This window comes from Myotis daubentonii, chromosome 1 (genome assembly GCF_963259705.1).
Source record: "Myotis daubentonii chromosome 1, mMyoDau2.1, whole genome shotgun sequence".
NCBI lineage: Eukaryota > Metazoa > Chordata > Mammalia > Chiroptera > Vespertilionidae > Myotis > Myotis daubentonii.
This window is the reverse complement of record NC_081840.1, coordinates 3,156,211-3,173,304: the sequence shown is the minus strand read 5'-3', so window position 1 is coordinate 3,173,304 and position 17,094 is coordinate 3,156,211. Positions and strand designations below refer to the sequence as shown.

General features: G+C 46.9%; 1 protein-coding gene and 1 long non-coding RNA gene across 5 annotated transcripts in view; one reads left to right on the top strand and one right to left on the bottom strand.

Annotated features, from left to right (window-relative positions):
• Positions 1 to 12,170, top strand: part of ATG2B (autophagy related 2B) — a 75,853-nt gene extending 63,683 nt beyond the window's left edge. For 3 of the 4 annotated variants that reach the window (XM_059686038.1, XM_059686040.1, XM_059686034.1), the window contains 8 exons: positions 1,875 to 1,953; positions 2,257 to 2,464; positions 6,535 to 6,604; positions 6,952 to 7,034; positions 7,640 to 7,761; positions 8,003 to 8,157; positions 9,501 to 9,650; positions 10,881 to 12,170. In XM_059686038.1, the coding sequence (XP_059542021.1) occupies positions 1,875 to 1,953; positions 2,257 to 2,464; positions 6,535 to 6,604; positions 6,952 to 7,034; positions 7,640 to 7,761; positions 8,003 to 8,157; positions 9,501 to 9,650; positions 10,881 to 11,111 (1,098 nt within the window). In that variant the 3' untranslated portion in view covers positions 11,112 to 12,170. The remainder of the gene's footprint in view (positions 1 to 1,874; positions 1,954 to 2,256; positions 2,465 to 6,534; positions 6,605 to 6,951; positions 7,035 to 7,639; positions 7,762 to 8,002; positions 8,158 to 9,500; positions 9,651 to 10,880) is intronic. The other variant, XM_059686036.1, reaches the window with a different exon arrangement.
• On the bottom strand, positions 944 to 8,006 carry LOC132229406 (uncharacterized). Its single transcript, XR_009451679.1, has 4 exons — positions 7,801 to 8,006; positions 7,122 to 7,183; positions 4,259 to 4,447; positions 944 to 1,066 (listed from the first exon to the last, which is right to left on the bottom strand). It is a non-coding gene; the product is annotated as an uncharacterized LOC132229406 (long non-coding RNA).
• Positions 12,171 to 17,094: the final 4,924 nt, after the last annotated feature.

Sequence of the window (17,094 nt, the reverse complement as noted above, 5' to 3'; positions counted from 1 at the left end):
TCAGCATTTCATATAATCCTGGTTTGGTGGTGATGAACTCCTTTAGCTTTTCCTTATCTGTGAAGCTCTTTATCTGACCTTCAATTCTGAATGATAGCTTTGCTGGATAAAGTAATCTTGGTTGTAGGTTCTTGGTATTCATCACTTTGAATATTTCTTGCCACTCCCTTCTGGCCTGCAAAGTTTCTGTTGAGAAATCAGCTGACAGTCGTATGGGTACTCCCTTGTAGGTAACTGAGTTTCTTTCTCTTGCTGTTTTTAAGATTCTTTCTTTATCTTTTGCTCTTGGCATTTTAATTATGATGTGTCTTGGTGTGGTCCTCTTTGGATTCCTTTTGTTTGGGGTTCTCCGCGCTTCTTGGACCTGTAAGTCCATTTCTTTCACCAGGTGGGGGAAGTTTTCTGTCATTATTTCTTCAAATAGGTTTTCAATATCTTGCTCTCTCTCATCTTCTGGCACCCCTATAATTCTGATGTTAGTACGCTTGAAGCTGTCCCAGAGGCTCCTTACACTATCCTCGCATTTTTGGATTCTTTTTTCATTTTGCTTTTCCGGTTGGATGTTTTTTGCTTCCTCGCATTTCAAATCATTGACTTGATTCTTGCGCTCCTCTGGTCTGCTGTCGGGCGTCTGTATAATATTCGTTATTTCAGTCCGTGTATGCTTAATTTCTAGTTGGTTCCCCAATATAAGATCGAGGGTCTTATTAGTTTTCATGTAGATCTCATTAAGTTTATCGGCAGCTTCTAAACAGTTCTTGAGAGACCTTAAAAGTGTGGTTCTGAACTCTATATCTTCCATTGACAATTTTGTCCTGTTTCTTTGTCTCCGCATTTTGTTATGCTTCCTTGGTGCACCCCCTAGTGGTCTTTGTTCGCAGTCTTATAGTTAAATCTTGATTCCAGTCTGTTCATTTTTATTGCTGATTAGTATTTCGTTGTATGGGTATTCCACAGTTTGTTTCCTCATTTACCTATTGGTTTACATGGTGCAACCACTGTAAATCTCTGTGTTGCTAGTTTTTTTAAAATTTTAATTCTCATCCGAGGATATGTCTTTATTGATCTTTAGAAAGAAAGAGAGACAGAAATATCGATGTGAGAGAGAAACAACAATCGGTTGCCTCCTGTACATGCCCCAACCGGAGATCAAACCCGCAACCTAGGTATGTGCCCTGACTGGGAGTTGAACCCGCAACCCTTTTGGTGCATGGGACAACACTCCAATCAACTGAGCCACCTGGCCTGGGCCTGTGTTGCTAGTTTCAAAATTAGGTTGTTTGACTTAGGAATTTTAGAGAGTTTAGCATAAATAACTAAAAAAAATAAAATTCTGAGGACATTTTAAAAGACTTGATTAGTATCCCTTTGGTGTTTTGTGCATTTGTAGTAAAAATGGGTAAATCACTGTCTCTTAGTCTTCATTTTTTTAAGAGCAGAGCACATTTATTAATTTTCTCTTTTTGAAGGCAGTCATATTTAAAAAACATAGCATTGAAAATATCTCCTCCTAGTGGCCAAGGAATAACATTTCATATACTATTAACTGTTTACTACTTGAGATTGGAGACATACATATAGTAATATGTAATAAACATATGTAATGTAAGTAATATGTCAAATATGTAAGTGTAATGCATAATCTAATGAGCAAGGCATGAACCCACTGCCCTCCTGCAGACCAGAGTGTACTTCCAGTGCTGTCAAACCAACCGCTTGTTCTTCAGTCCCATCTGCCATGTTACCTGGAAAAACACCCTCCTAACTTGTTATTTATACTTCTTACAAGTGTGATCTGTAGTCAGTCAGAGTCTTTGGAATTGCCAAATTTTTTGTGTGCTACCAAATATTGTAACTACATCTCTCAATTTTAGGATGCCTTGTTCTTCCTGAAGGATTTCTTCACAAGTCTTTCTACAGAAGTAGAGCTTCTAATGGCTCCAGATCCAGAAGGTACTAAACAAGTAGCTGAAAAATCTATAACAAGTACTTGGATTGACTGTTATGAGGCCTTTTTGAGAATGTACTTATGTAGTCTTCATTTTCATTTATATAAATGAGTTGTGTTTATTTTTTATTAAATTATGTAAATGTAATTTATGTAAAAGTAATAGTTTAAAAGGTGAAAGTCATTTTTCTGTCACAGTTAATTGTGTTCATTAAGTGAAATGTAGCAAAACCAGTTAAAGCTAGATTGATGCATGGGGCTCTGCGGAAGCATAGCCAGTGTTCCCGGCGTGCGCGTTACTCTTTCAGTGAAGAAATCTCCCGGCGCTGACGTCACCTGCAGTGTGCCAAGGCACCTGAGTACCTCGAAGGAGCCAAGTCTAGTGCTTTCTTTCTCTGGGCCAAAGCCACCTTCCCCAAACGACAGTGCCAATTCAGCGGAAGTGGCGAACGGGGAGGAAGAGAAGGACTTCGCGGCTGAAGAAGCCTCGTTTAGTGACCAGCCTGTGTTTTTTAGGTAAGTCGTTTAATTTTGATAACAAAGTTCTGAGGATTGGGAAGATGCAGGAATAGATGATCTTTGTTGATTCCAAACCTTCCCACCACAAAAGAATGACCTCACTTGTTATTTTCCCACACTGATCTTTTAAAAAACCTTTTCTACTAAAAATTGTGTATTCTAAGTAATAAATTGAATTCTCATTTTATATGAATCACATGTAAACTATCAGTTTTGTTTTTGTGAATACTGGATAACTGATATATAAAAGAAATTGAATTGTTAAAATTCTGGACTGAAAGCAATGAAATTTGACACTTTTTAGCTTGTATAGTGCTGTGACCTTTGCGGTGGGGTTCAGGATCTGAAGGAGGGGCCGATGCACAAATATGTAATTACCACTGAAAAAGATTTTTTACCATATACTCTTCATTTTAGTTATATATATTTTGCCTTAACAACTTTGAGATTTTAAAGCCAATTATTACCCAAAGCATTTTCCTTGGCAAATTCTGTAACAGAGATAACTTACGGGCTTTCAGTGGCTTTAATGTTAAAGTATTATTTTATTTTATTTTTCTTTATAAAAACAGAAGTGCCCCCAGGACCTGGGAGGCAACCTTAGAATGTGGTCTATGATTATTCAAGAACTACCCATTATTATGGAAACACTGATTTTGTTGCCCAAACCCAGCCTGTATATCTTCCTTGTGTCATTTTCACCATCTCCCAAAGGAAAACAGTCTGCGGCCTATTCGATAGCATCCCTGAAGAGATGGGGCTTAGGCCGAGGCTACCAAAATCGGGCGGGGCGCGCCTTCTCTTAAGCTAGCCTTTTTCTCTTCATGGATATAGAAGTCTCCAAACTGTGAGAATGGCTTATTTATTCAAATTTCAAATGAGGGACTGGGAAACAAAAACACGACAAAAATGGGACTTTTAAGAACACTCCCGAGAGCGGGCGTCCATTTTACAGGATCACTAAGAGACCTAGTAATTAATGGGTGGGGCCTTCTTTAGTTACCTCCCTGTGTCTAGGGAATTTTCCTAGGACCTGTGTTATCGGCCACGTGTACCGCTCGTACTCTCTCTCCCCACCCCATCCTGTTTGCTCTGGGGAAATTTAGTAGTGGCCTGGCCATTTACTGTTTCTTTTCTATTAAAATAAATTAAAGGCATGCTTAATAGACTAACAATAAACAAATTAAACCAAACAACAAAGACAGGTAAAACAACAGTTAACAGACACTCATATGTACGATATTTACAAGCATAACCCACAGACAAGACAATAAACCAGAGCTCTTTCCATGGATCTTCCCGCTGTTTCACATGGCCTGGGACTTACAGCCAGAATGCGGCCCAGACCTCAGCCTGTTCACAGGTCTCACCCTGTCCTGCTCCCCACAGCACTGACTGGCGTCTAGAGTTGTTTCAGCTAAAACCTGTCCGTCCCGAGGCGTCAGGTGGTGATTGTCAGAGCATCAGAGCCCTTTTGTGAAAGGACTGTTTGCCCATTCTCTCCAGCTGGGGAGCCAACCCCACCAGAGGCTGAAGGTTCGGGGCCTTAGGTGTGACAGACTGTTGATCCCAATACGAAGTGGGCATAATGCAGGCAAACAAGAGCCCACCTGGTTAAAGATGACCAGGGCACTCGTTTTCCTTGAGCCTGATTTAAGAGAGGACCTTTTGACACCTTAATTCCTTTATCCTTGAGCATGCAAGCTAACAATTTACAATGATTTTTTGCCTTTTACTCGAATTCTTCCCCATTATAACCTGGTTGATTAAAAACGTCCCCATCCACTTAACAGTCGCGACTCCGAAGCTGGCACGGGCTTTGTGCGTGGTGAACTTCCCACCTTTCCAGTGAATTTCCACTTTTCCTTTTCACTTCGTTTTTCGCTTAGGCGAATCTTCTCCTCCAGTCCCTGTTCATGGCACCAGATGCCGCGACCTTCGTGGCGGGGTTCAGAAGGGGCCGACGCACAAATGAAAATCCTATACAAGAAATATGAATTTAGAAGGCACTGGGGGCCAGGTGGAGCCTCTTTCTTGAAGAGACACACTGAGACCTGGGCTTGTCCGCTTTTTATTCAGTTTTAGATACACATCTTGCCCTCAGTAAAGCATGGCAAACAGGTAGCAGACAGACCGTCTCTAAGGTCAGTAAAGATCAGTGAGGTCCAGTAAACATTTACTTGAAGGCTATCAGGTCAGGACATTGCTTTGAGCCACCACTGTCTCAGCACGAACAATCGGTGCTTAGCGTCAGCCCTGCTAATGCTCAAGGTCCATCAGCCTTCCTCGTTCCATGGTGCACTTTCATGATAGTATTGGAAAGCAGTGGCTTCCTGCAGTATAGTAAGTAGCCTTACTTACCCAGTAAGTGTTTGTTTTTCCATTAGACTGTGTCAAATAGCTTATAGATTTCTATTTCTACTCTCAAAAGCTCCTAGAGCAGTGGTTCTCAACCTTCTGGCCCTTTAAATACAGTTCCTCATGTGACCCAACCATAAAATTATTTTTGTTGCTGCTACATAACTGTAGCAGCAACGAAAGGGGCTGCAACCCACAGGTTGAGAACCACTGTCCTAGAGGGTCCGGGGCCCTGGGATGGGAATAAGTGATAGAGTCCAGTTACTCACTGTGGAAAAGAGGAAGCTAATACCCAGGGAGGTGAGTTGACTTGCACAAACCACACAGTTAGTGGCTGAGGCAGGACTGGAATACGGGTCTTAATCCCAAACTCAGTGCACTTTCCAAGGATTGTCTAATACAGTGGTTCTTAACCTTCTGGCCCTTTAAATACAGTTCCTCATGTTGTGACCCAACCATAAAATTATTTTCATTGCTACTTCATAACTGTAATGTTGCTCCTGTTATGAATCGTCATGTAAATATCTGATAGGCAGGATGGTCTTAGGCGACCCCTGTGAAAGGGTCGTTCGACCGCCAAAGGGGTCGCGAGCCACAGGTTGAGAACCGCTGGTCTAATACGTTCTCCCCAACATTTATTCAACATTTACTTATTCAACAAGTACTTGTTGAACATTTGCTATATATATACTACATTTTATTCTAGGCCAGGGGTGGGCAAACTTTTTGACTCGAGGGCCACAATGGGTTCTTAAACTGGACCGGAGGGCCGGAACAAAAGCATGGATGGAGTGTTTGTGTGAACTAATATAAATTCAAAGTAAACATCATTACATAAAAGGGTACGGTCTTTTTTTTCAATAGTTTTATTCATTTCAAACGGGCCGAATGCCCGCGGGCCGTAGTTTGCCCACGGCTCTAGGCACAGTGAACAAAGTAGAGAAAAATCCCTATTTAAATGAACTTAAAAATAACCAGAGGATGCTATTTTGTGCCATGGAGAAAAAAGTAAGGAAGTGGCAGGTGTTGAGGGGCTGTTGCCCAGAGAACCAAGTGGAGATAGTATTCCGAAGACGGGACATGTCCTTCTTGTGGTGATGATGTGAATACAGCATTTTCATTTTCCTGAGGTTAAGTGTCTCTGTGGGATGGCTTAGGATGTAATCACCAACACTGATTCTGTAGAACACATGTGTTTCCAGTGTCTGTTTGCAGTTCAGCCTTTGCAAGCTCCTTGTGTTTGATGTGTGCCATCAGTGTGTAATTCTGTCCTCAAAGAATTCCCAATATTTGCATTCCAATATCCTGCTTACAAGCATTAATCTCAGGAATGCTCACTAAAATTCACCAGTGTAGGCGGCATTTTGAAAATTTATTTACAAAGACATTTAGACTCAAATGTTTAGGTAACGTGACTTGCCCATAATTGCATCCTATATAACTGAGAAATATCTGCCCGAATAAATTGTTTTAAGATGAACACTATTAAACTAGGAAAAGTTTTTTGTGAGAAATTTTAAATATAATAAAATAAATTTATAAGATTATTAACATTTGGGTTAGTTATAAGAAAATATAATGCTAAAAGTCATTCTCTTTTATTCATTTTGTGATTTTGTTTTTATTCTCCAGTTGAACAAACTAATTTATAGTTAATTTCAACTATTAGTAATTTGAATATAAATATCCCTTTCTTCCTTTATCTTCAGAGAATTCAGATTCACATCAGAAGTTCCTATTCGGCTTGATTATCATGGCAAACACGTATCAATGGATCAGGTTTGGAAATTTTGTATAAATATACTCTCCACAAAATTATCTCATTTGTTTTTCTAATGGACTCAATTAAAAAAAAATAACTTTTTTGTCATAGTTTTATATATGAAAGTGCAAGATTTTAAAGTGTAATTGTTTTTAAAATAAATTGAATACCATTTGCTTGAGACCCCATGAGTAAAAATTGATATAAATTGGGTCCTACCTATTATAAAATATGTGTTGTTTTGCTGTAAATATTTTGTTTTAGCTTCCTTAATGAATATTGCTTTGACGTTCCCAGACAATAACTGTTTTAAATGACGAGTCTCTCAATTTACAGACTAATGTGGCCTTTATTTTTTTTTAAGGGTACGCTAGCTGGGATCTTGATTGGTCTGGCCCAGTTGAACTGCTCTGAACTGAAGCTGAAGAGACTCTTCTATCGGCACGGGTGAGCCGTTCATCAGGGAGGCCTTACGCTGTGGTCGCCACGTTAGTACAGCAGATATGAGTGGGGTCTTCTCAGCAGCATGCTCACCTTGGTCACGGACAGCACTGTGTGCAGACAGCTTAGTTTCAGAGGATCCTTACTGACCAGGGCTAGGTTTTATTCAGAGAAAGTAGAAATAATTGGAACAGAGTAGTATTTTTCAAAAACAGCTATCGTTGTGATTATTTGTAATAATTTCCCAAAGTTGTAAATCAGCTGATTTAGTGAAATCGGGAAGTTCACTAAGTAGCTAAGAACTGTGTGGCAGTTTGTAGACATTGAGTTAATCCTATGCCAGAGCTTTAGATGTTCAAGAAATAAGAGCTGTGTTAAAAGATACTTACACACGTTACCTAAGCCTTGTGGAAATTATTAACATCACAACACACACACACACACACACATTTATTTATATTTATATGTATGGATATATTCAGATTGAACATCTATAATATTTTATCCTTAAGCTGTAGTCAATTTTCTTTTATCTTAAGTCAAAAATTCCCCAGACATATCTAAAGCTATCCATCTTTCTCCTTCTTATATACTAACAGTCATTTGCTTAGTTTGCTAGGTGTTGACAAATTATTCTCCTATGCAATCACTGAATGGCTTACTGACATTAAGAAGAACCAGCTACCAGGAATCCTGGGAGGTGTTGGGCCTATGCACTCACTAGTACAATTAGGTGAGTTTTCTTTTTTAATCAGAAGATAAGTTATCTTACCTCATCAGTGGTTCTTCACCCCTTTTGGGTTATGGATGCCTTTGAGAGTCTGTGTCAGAACCATCTTTCTAGAAAACTTACATTTGCAGTCATACACACGAAATTGTGCTTCCCATTTCAGGGGTTAAAAACCCCGGTTGGAATGGAGCCGAGACCTGAGCTCCCGCACCGCTGTTGACCTCTCCGTGTTGACTTGTTCTAGTGCAAGGCCTGAAGGACTTGGTCTGGTTGCCAATAGAGCAGTACCGGAAGGATGGCCGCATCGTCAGAGGGTTTCAGAGGGGCGCTGCCTCCTTTGGCACCTCGACAGCCATGGCTGCCCTGGAACTCACCAACAGGATGGTTCAAACCATACAGGTACCTTTCCATAGGCTGCCTGAACCTATGCAGAAGGATGAGCTGTTACAGAACCGTTCCTCCATTTTGTTTTATGATGATATTGTGAAAATGTTGGGAAAAGCTATTTTATTTGTAGTATCATGCTTTTTTAATTAGTTATCCACTGTCAAGTAATCCTATATAATCAAAGCCTAATATGCTAAGTGTCTGGTCGTTTGGTCAGCTGTTCAACCAATCAGAGCGTAAATATGCTAATGATATGCTAAGGCCACTCAACTGCTCGCTATAACATGCACTGACCACCAGGGGGCAGACAGTCAACCTGTCAACCGGTCGTTATGATGTGCACTGACCACCAGGGGGCAGACAGTCAACCTGTCAACCGGTCGCTATGATGTGCACTGACCACCAGGGGGGCAGATGCTCCGATCAGTAGGTCAGCTTGCTGCTGGGGTCCAGCCGATCGGTACTGAGTGAGATGGGCCGGACACGCCCTGGAACCCTTCCACGGTCCTTCCCCGGCCTCGATCATGTACTGGTGGAGTCCCTCGGCCTGGCCTGTGCCCTCTCACAATCCAGGACCCCTCGGGGGATATCGGAGAGCTGGTTTTGGACCGATGGTGGAACGACTGGTCACTATGACGTGCCCTGACCACCAGGGGGTAGACGCTCGATGCAGGAGCTGCCCCCTGGTGGTCAGTGCACTCCCACAGGGTGAACATGGCTCAGCCAGAAGCCGGGCTCACGGCTGGTGAGCACAGTGGCAGTGGCGGGAACCTCTCTCACCTCCGCGGCAGCCAGACATCCCCTGGGGGCTCCCAGACTGCAAGAGGGCACAGGCCAAGCTGAGGAACACCCTCCCTCCCCACTCCCCCCCCCCCCCCCCCCCCAGTGCCTCTAGTTAATAGAATAAAGCAGCGGAATCCAGTGTCAAATTTGTTTGCCTCTTTCAGGTAAATTATAACCATTAAATTACTCAAGGGTTATTTCACCACATTTATATGAAAAGATCATAGCTAAACATAAAGAAAGCATTGCAGATCAAACAGTAGTTGTATTAGGTTTGCTCTATGAAGTGTTAAGCTCCCACACCCTGTGCATTGTCAACTAACCTGGTGTCGTGGAGAATGTCCTCAGAGGACAGAGGAGGAACTGAGAAGATGAGCTCGATCAGATGGTGCCAGTTTTGAATGTACACCTTAATGTTCTTATTATAAAAGGAACACGTTCTTGTAAAGAATTCACACTGTGCGGGCACGCGAGTCCCTCTGCTCCTCCCCCTCAGTCCCTGTGGGAAGTGTACGTTGGGGCAAACCCAGACTCTTTTCTGACTCATTTCTTACTTTGTGTGAAATGGCCAGGCTGCGGCAGAGACGGCTTACGACATGGTGTCCCCTGGCCCCCTTTCTATCGAGCCCAAGAAGAGCAGGAGGGTTCCTCACCATCGCCTAGCCCACCAGCCCGTGGACCTGAGGGAAGGTGTGGCCAAGGCCTACAGTGTGGTGAAGGAGGTAGGTGGCCCTTGGGTGGGACAGCAGCGCCACGCCCGTGCTTCCTGGCTGTCACCACAGAGCGCTCTGTGGTTGTCATTCATCCCAGAGAGGCCCTGGCAGTGGGCCTGGGCTGCTCCCAGCAGCGGGTGCAAATGTGTGTGTTGGGTAAGGACAGGGCGTGTGGACTGGTGGACTCCGGGAAGAGCAGTGATCCAGTGGAGAGATGGACTCTCTTTCCCCGCAGGTGCGAGTGAACTAGACAGACACCAAACACTCACCAGCTGGGTCCAATGCATGATGATACTTTGCTGCATTTGCCTCAGATCTGTTTAAGAAATACAAGTTCTTAGATGGCTTGCTCCCCCAATCCCATTTCCCTGCTGTCACTGTCCTGAAGGTGGTACAGCCTTTTCTGTGCATGTCTTCATAGTTCTGCTATACAAATATGTACTCATAAGCAAGACATGCTATGGTTTGTATTTTAAAAGTTAACCTGAATGGTATGTATATCTGTCACATGTCTTTCAGGATCTATCCATGTTGATGTATGTACATGTAATATGAACTGTTTATAGTGTTTCACTGTTTACTTATTTTCCTATTGGTAGACACTTTCCATTCTTCCCTAAAACACCGCTCTAAGAGTGTTCATATAAGTCCCTTTGTTCACGTGTGCAGGTTGTGAAGGTGGAATTGGTGATTTGTAACCATTTGAACCTTGACATTTGCTAACCATTGCCACTGCACAGTAAGCCCTGGTTCTGTGGCTGTCAGGGCCATTCCCTGTGTTAATCCTTTTTGACATTCTTTTTAATATGACACAAAGTTTGAGGTCATTTTACTTACGATTCTCCTACCAGGATTTCATTAAAAATATTTATTCCCCAAGTACTGGTGCCCAGAAGTGCCTAGGCAGCCTCTCAGCGGTGGAGTAGCCTCTGTGGTCCCAAACAGTGGAAGACCACTAGGCAGGGCCCCCAAGAAATGTTTAGTGGGTAAATCAAGGCACCACCACTGATCACCCTAAAAAAGAAAGGCGGTCAGGAGAATAGAGAGAGATAATTGCCAGTCAGACCCGTCCCTGCAGACAGTGGGGTTGGGCCATTATCAGTGGACGTGTTATCCTGGATTACCTCAAAGCATAGTTTTTTTGTGTGTCTACTTACATAATGTTGAATAATTGTATTGAAGTGTGTATTATAGAATGGCTTAGTAATTTACTTCCTTCTCTGCCGTCTTCCCTCTCAGGGCATCACGGACACGGCTCACACCATTTATGAGACCGCAGCTCGAGAGCACGAGAGCCGGGGGGTCACCGGGGCGGTGGGCGAAGTCCTGCGCCAGATCCCTCCAGCCGTGGTGAAGCCGCTGATTGTGGCTACAGAGGCAACATCGAACGTGCTAGGAGGCATGAGGAACCAAATTAGACCAGATGTTCGGCAAGACGAGTCCCAGAAGTGGCGCCACGGGGAAGACTGACACTACAGACATGTTTTTTCCACAATGATGAGGGCGGGACTAAGGAGCAGAGTGTCCCCTGGGCCATTGGAGAGGGAACTCATTTCATTTTATTGTGCTCATCTCAGGAACAAAAGCATTTCTTAGTTAAATAATTTAATATCACAAAAACATGCAACCAAAACTTCTGTCATTTCAGGTCTAGTGTGGTACTTGCCTGTAGACATGTATGGTGGCTGGGGTCAAAGGTCTCTAAAGCAATTGCTGCCAAGTGAGTGGAATGCTTGCTCTTGTCACCCCGACTCTGCTTCTCCCGGTTCCCGGCACGCTGTCCTGGGAAAGCTCTCGCAGTGGAGAGCTCAGAGTACCGCGCACCGCGAGAGCACAGCTTAGGACGCGCTGAGATTTAGAAAGAATCCCAGCTTCCAAACCGAGAGAGAGAGAGAGAGAGAGAGAGAGAGAGAGAGAGAGAGAGCGTGAGCCAGCCCCGCCCCCCCCCCCCCCAGGCAAAGCAAGCGAACAGGGTTGTCCATATGCTTATGAGGCATAACTCACCCAGCCTGTGGGTTTTGTGTTCACGCCCTGAGAACCATTGTTCCCAAGTACTCAGAAAGTCCCCCGTGGGAGCCGAGCACGGGATGTCCAGACGTGTCCTGTTGTGTTGCACTTTATCCCATGTGTGTATGTGTGTGTGTAGGTGAATACGAGTCATGTGCTGTCTTCTTTATGTAATTTACAAAGTCATACAAAATACAAAAAGTCAGCCTGAAAGTTTTTGGCAAAAGAAGGTAATTCTAGTATAATAATCATTTATTGGAAGTGTAAATGAAAATGTGCATTCTGTGATGAGCTGGGGCCCACGTAAGTGTCCATACGTTCAGTTTTAGCAGGTATAGTGCAAGCTTGTTGGGAATGTATGGAGAGGGAGGTTGGAAGTGGCTTTTATGCTTTTCATATTAACCAAACGTCCTCTAAGTATGCCCTGCTCAGTGATTTGGAAGTACCGTTTTTACTTGGTGAACAGTGTACATTTTGATAACCTGTCAGGAATGAATAAAGTATTTTTATTTAAAGGTGAAATGGTCTCCTTCCATGAATGTTTTGGTTTTCTTCGGGCACATTCACAGATGCAGTCCTGTGATTTATCCCAGGACACTGGCAGCCTTTCTCGGCATCACTTTTGGTTGCTATGGAGTCAGTCATGGCCGGGAGTGGAGGACCTGTTGAGCACCGTCTCCTCGATTAACCACAGGAAGAGCGGCGGCGTCCCCTCCTCCGTGCAGACTTGAGGAGAGCTCCCTTCCTGAGGGGGCCCTGTCCTCCAGGGAAATTTAGGTTTCAGAACCACATTTCAGTTGGGGTTTGGAAAATGACATCAAATCAGTTTTATTCTCTACATTTTATAAACAAGGAAGCAATATAAACGCCAAATTGGAACATTTAAAATGTATAGAAATGGTCTAAACAGCATTGATTCTGATTTTGTTTCCTTGTCACTGCTGGGGAAACGTCAAGGGCATGCTCAGGACCCACCTACTTGGACCTCACGGAGCCGCCTGCTGCTCTGTCCCCACTCCGTGCACTCTGTGCCCCCACTCCGTGCACTCTGTGCCCCCACTCTGTGCAGTCTGTGCCCCCACTCTGTGCAATCTGTGCCCCCACTCTGTGCAGTCCGTGCCCCCACTCCGTGCACTCTGTGCCCCCACTCCGTTCAGTCCATGCCCCCACTCGGTGCAGTCCGTGCCCCCACCCCGTGCAGTCCGTGCCCCCACCCCATGCAGTCCGTGCCCCCACCCCGTGCAGTCCGTGCCCCCACTCCGTGCAGTCCGTGCCCCCACTCGGTGCAGTCCGTGCCCCCACTCGGTGCAGTCTGTGCCCCCACTCGGTGCAGTCCGTGCCCCCACCCCGTGCAGTCCGTGCCCCCACCCCGTGCAGTCCGTGCCCCACTCCGTGCAGTCCGTGCCCCACTCCGTGCAGTCCGTGCCCCCACCCCGTGCAGTCCGTGCCCCCACCCCGTGCAGTCCGTGCCCCCACCCCGTGCAGTCTGTGCCCCCACTCGGTGCAGTCCGTGCCCCCACTCCGTGCAGTCCATGCCCCCACTCGGTGCAGTCCGTGCCCCCACTCCGTGCAGTCTATGCCCCTGGGTCCTGAGCAAGCACAGCCCAGCTGGGGCTGCCTTCAGTGTGAGGGCCGCCTGCTCCTGGGGCACATGGCAACCGCCCTGCTCATCACCCCACTGTGCTCTGTTTCCCCTCACCGCCGATCACACTACGTATGTTATCCACGGCAGTTAATCAAACAAAAATGCTTGCTCAAACCGGAAAGTATAAAATCTTTCACTTTTAAATGTATCTCCCGTAGCAACACTGATTCTCTAAGTGCAATGGGATGTTCAGGGAGGAATAATCTCCGCACCATGAGCTGCAGGTGCCCGTCTGACAGGCCAGGTTTATAAGCCCATTGGGCCCCCTCCACGGTGTGACCTCGCCTTTTCCCGTCCTGCCCCTGTGCCGCTGGTGGTGGTGGTGGTGGTGGAAGCTCACCTCGTCCTGCCCCTGCGCCGCTGGTGGTGGTGGTGGTGGAAGCTCACCCCGTCCTGCCCCTGCGCCGCTGGTGGCGGAATCTGGGCACAGAAGCCTCCTGTTGCAGGAAGAGCCTGTGTCTCGGGCCCGTTTCACAAGATGCTCTGCACTGGAGCTGCTAGGAGGCTGTTTTGAGCACTTCCATGTTATTAGTACCCTTAATGTTTTTCTTTCCTAAAAGTGTCCTGTCAGACTTTTACGTTGCAGGGACACAGTAGAAAGGGAGTTGGGCAGGACCCTGGGGTTGCCAGGTCTGTGACTTACCCAGCGGGGACCTCGGCCAGGACATCTCAACCTCCGTGTCCCTCTGTGAACGAAGGGGTTTCTTACAGCAAAGCCCGGCGTTGCTCTGTTTCCGGATCTTCCGAATCAAGGCCGTTATGGAAGTGAATACTGACGCTGTGCAGGTGTTTCTGTGGCCTGTAACTTGTTGGTGTGACTGTGTAAAATAGTATGAAATGAAGAATACTCTTGGAAGAAACTTAAAATATTTACTCTTTGGAGTTTGCTTTAAACACCACTGTCCTCCGCCAAGAACGGTCCCCAAGTCCACAGTGCTTTCGGGGGGCGAGAGGTCGGCCTGTGTCAGATCCTGCTATTGGGACATGGTGTTCCTACAGCCCCGGGCCTGCTGATGGCAGGTGTATCCATCCACCTGCTACCAGCTGCCGAGATGTGTCGGCGAGTGATGTTAACGTGCCACTCTGACCCCCTTTTGGATATGAATTGCCGCGTTAGTGACCGTATCCCTACAATGTAGCCTTGTGGCAAACACGTCTTGTGCGTGTGATCATAGGGACCCAGCTAACTGCTTGGCACACCTGACCTTGAGCAGCTGCCGACCTTGGCTGCACCTCTGTTTTTCAGTGACTTGCTTGTTGGATAGGCTGCTACCAGGGGAGGCACCAGACAAATGGTATGTGACACCCATTTAAAATGTGGGTGGCGCTTGCCATTTCTGTTCTCGTAGAAGTCGTACCGACGTACCCACCGACAAGGGGTCGTTGCCTTGTCACACGCTCCCTTCCCCTTCGGACAGATCTGTTGTAACCCATTTCAAGGCTTGTTTGGAAACTGGTGCAGAAGCGTTTCTGGGGACGAGCAATTCCTCTTCAGTGCCAGCAGGGGGTGCCGCTCTCTTCCCGAGCAGAACTTTGGTTTAACATCTGCCCCCCCATCCCACCCCCCACCCCACCCCCCACCCCTGCGACAGAGCCTGCGCAAAGTACCGTGGGAAGCCTTTGGAGAAATCCTAACTGTCCCAGCCTTTTCACAAGACTGGTCTGTGGCAGCTCCCTCTTAGCCAAGGACACTGCTTCAATTCAAAATAAAAAGGCCGTTTTATTTCACGATTAATGTCTTCCTGTAATTACTGGTCCGGGTGGTAACACACCAGTGAAAGTTGCCCTGGTGGGGTTCTCACAGCAGGCTGATAAGGGAATAGCTGGGACATGAGATGGTGGAAACGTGCTTTATATCCAGATAAAGACCTTTTGTTGTGTTTTCCCCGTGGGGGCAATTAACAGTGAGTCTGACACAGAACCCCTTGAGGCTGCTCTGCCTGGCGCAGCTCTCTGCTGGCAGGCAGGCGGCCCCAGCCCTAACTCTGCCACCCAGGGCTGGGCCAGGGTGAGGCGAGTGAGGCCCTGGCCTGGGCCCCATCGAAGGAGGGTGGACATGGGTGCATCAGTCAACAAGAGAAACAATAACAGTGCAATGTTTTTTAAAAAAGTAAAGTTGATGTAAAAACACCCAAGCTGAACAAAACATCAACATTTAAAATACATCTTTATTGATTTCAGAGAGGAAGGGAGAGGGAGAGAGAGAAACATCAATGATGAGAGAGAATCATGGATTGGCTGCCTCCTGCACACCTCACACTGGGGATCGGGCCTGCAACCTGGGCATGTGCATGTGAATGTGTCCCGACCGGGAATCGAACCATTGACGACCTGGTTCATAGGTCGACGCTCAACCACTGAGCCACACCAGCCAGGCAAATATCAATATTTTAAATAAAGATGGGATTCACCCTGTAGTGCCTCGCTCATCTCAGTTGCCGCCCTCCTGGTCTGGTCCTGTTGCTTCTTTTTTTACTTACAATGTTGTTTGTTCACTAGAGGCTCAGTGCATGAATTTCGTGCACTGGTAGGGTCCCTAGCGGCTGTGGGCTGCTGGCTGGGTACTCCCTCTCTTCCCCTGGCTGGCCCCGCCCCCTGGCCGGACTGGACAACTCCTGGTTGAGGAGACAATTTGCATACTACACTTTTATTATTTGTTCATGATGTGTGCATCTCATTCTTCCTTTCCTCACTCTTTACCCACCTTATTCCCCCCGCCTCACCCCCCCCCCCCACACACACCCCATCGCACGGTTGGCTACAGGAGGAGGAAGGGGGATGACCATGGGAGAAGCCACAGGCGTTGACTGGAGGTATCACTGTTACACACCAGGGAACGGCGCCAAAGTCAACAGTGGCCAGTTGCTCAAACGGATGTCCCCATCCAGACTCGGGGGAGAGAGTGCTGTCATGATGTCAGCACACAGCGCCTGCGGGCTCAGCGGCGGCGCGAGTGGCTTTCTGTTTGGCCGATCAATCATTCCAGCTGCGGTTTGTGCCGTCCTCCCGCGGCCATCGCCAGAGTCCTGCCTCCCCGCCTCCTTCAGCGCCTGCTCCCCAGCCCCGGGGCTTCCCCGAACCTTTAAGTTCAACCCTTCCACCGTCTCCGAGGAGTCCCCCAGGCCACCAGCCCTCCTGGAGGCCGTACCAGCCACAGTGTGTCCTCGGCTGGGGTTGGGCCGACCTTGCTCCCAGGGACATTTGGTAACGTCGGGGCATTTTGGTCGCTATCCCTGGAGGAGAGCGGCTGCTCCTGGCGTCCAGTGGTGGAGACCCGGGCCACTGAACGTCCTGCAATGCCCAGGACCAACCCCAGCAAAGAACTGCCTGGCCCCGAGTCCACGGCACCAAGAAACCGCCATTCCCAGCTCGTTAAGACATGACTAAGGTTTTTGTGAAAACTCTCCCAGGAGTCGGGTTGGCATTTCACCATCAGGCTTTTGCGTTTGCTGTTTGCAATTCGAGTGCCTTGGAGTGAGGGATGAGGACCCTGGAGTGAGGGATGAGGACCCTGGAGTGAGGGATGAGGACTCTGGAGTGAGGGATGAGGACCCTGGAGTGAGGGATGAGGACCCCGGAGTGAGGGATGAGGACCCTGGAGTGAGGGATGAGGACTCTGGAGTGAGGGATGAGGACCCTGGAGTGAGGGATGAGGACCCCGGAGTGAGGGATGAGGACCCCAGAGTGAGGGATGAGGACCCTGGAGTGAGGGATGGAGACCCTGGAGTGAGGGATGATGACCCTGGAGTGAGGGATGGAGACCCTGGAGTGAGGGATGAGGACTCTGGAGTGAAGGATGAG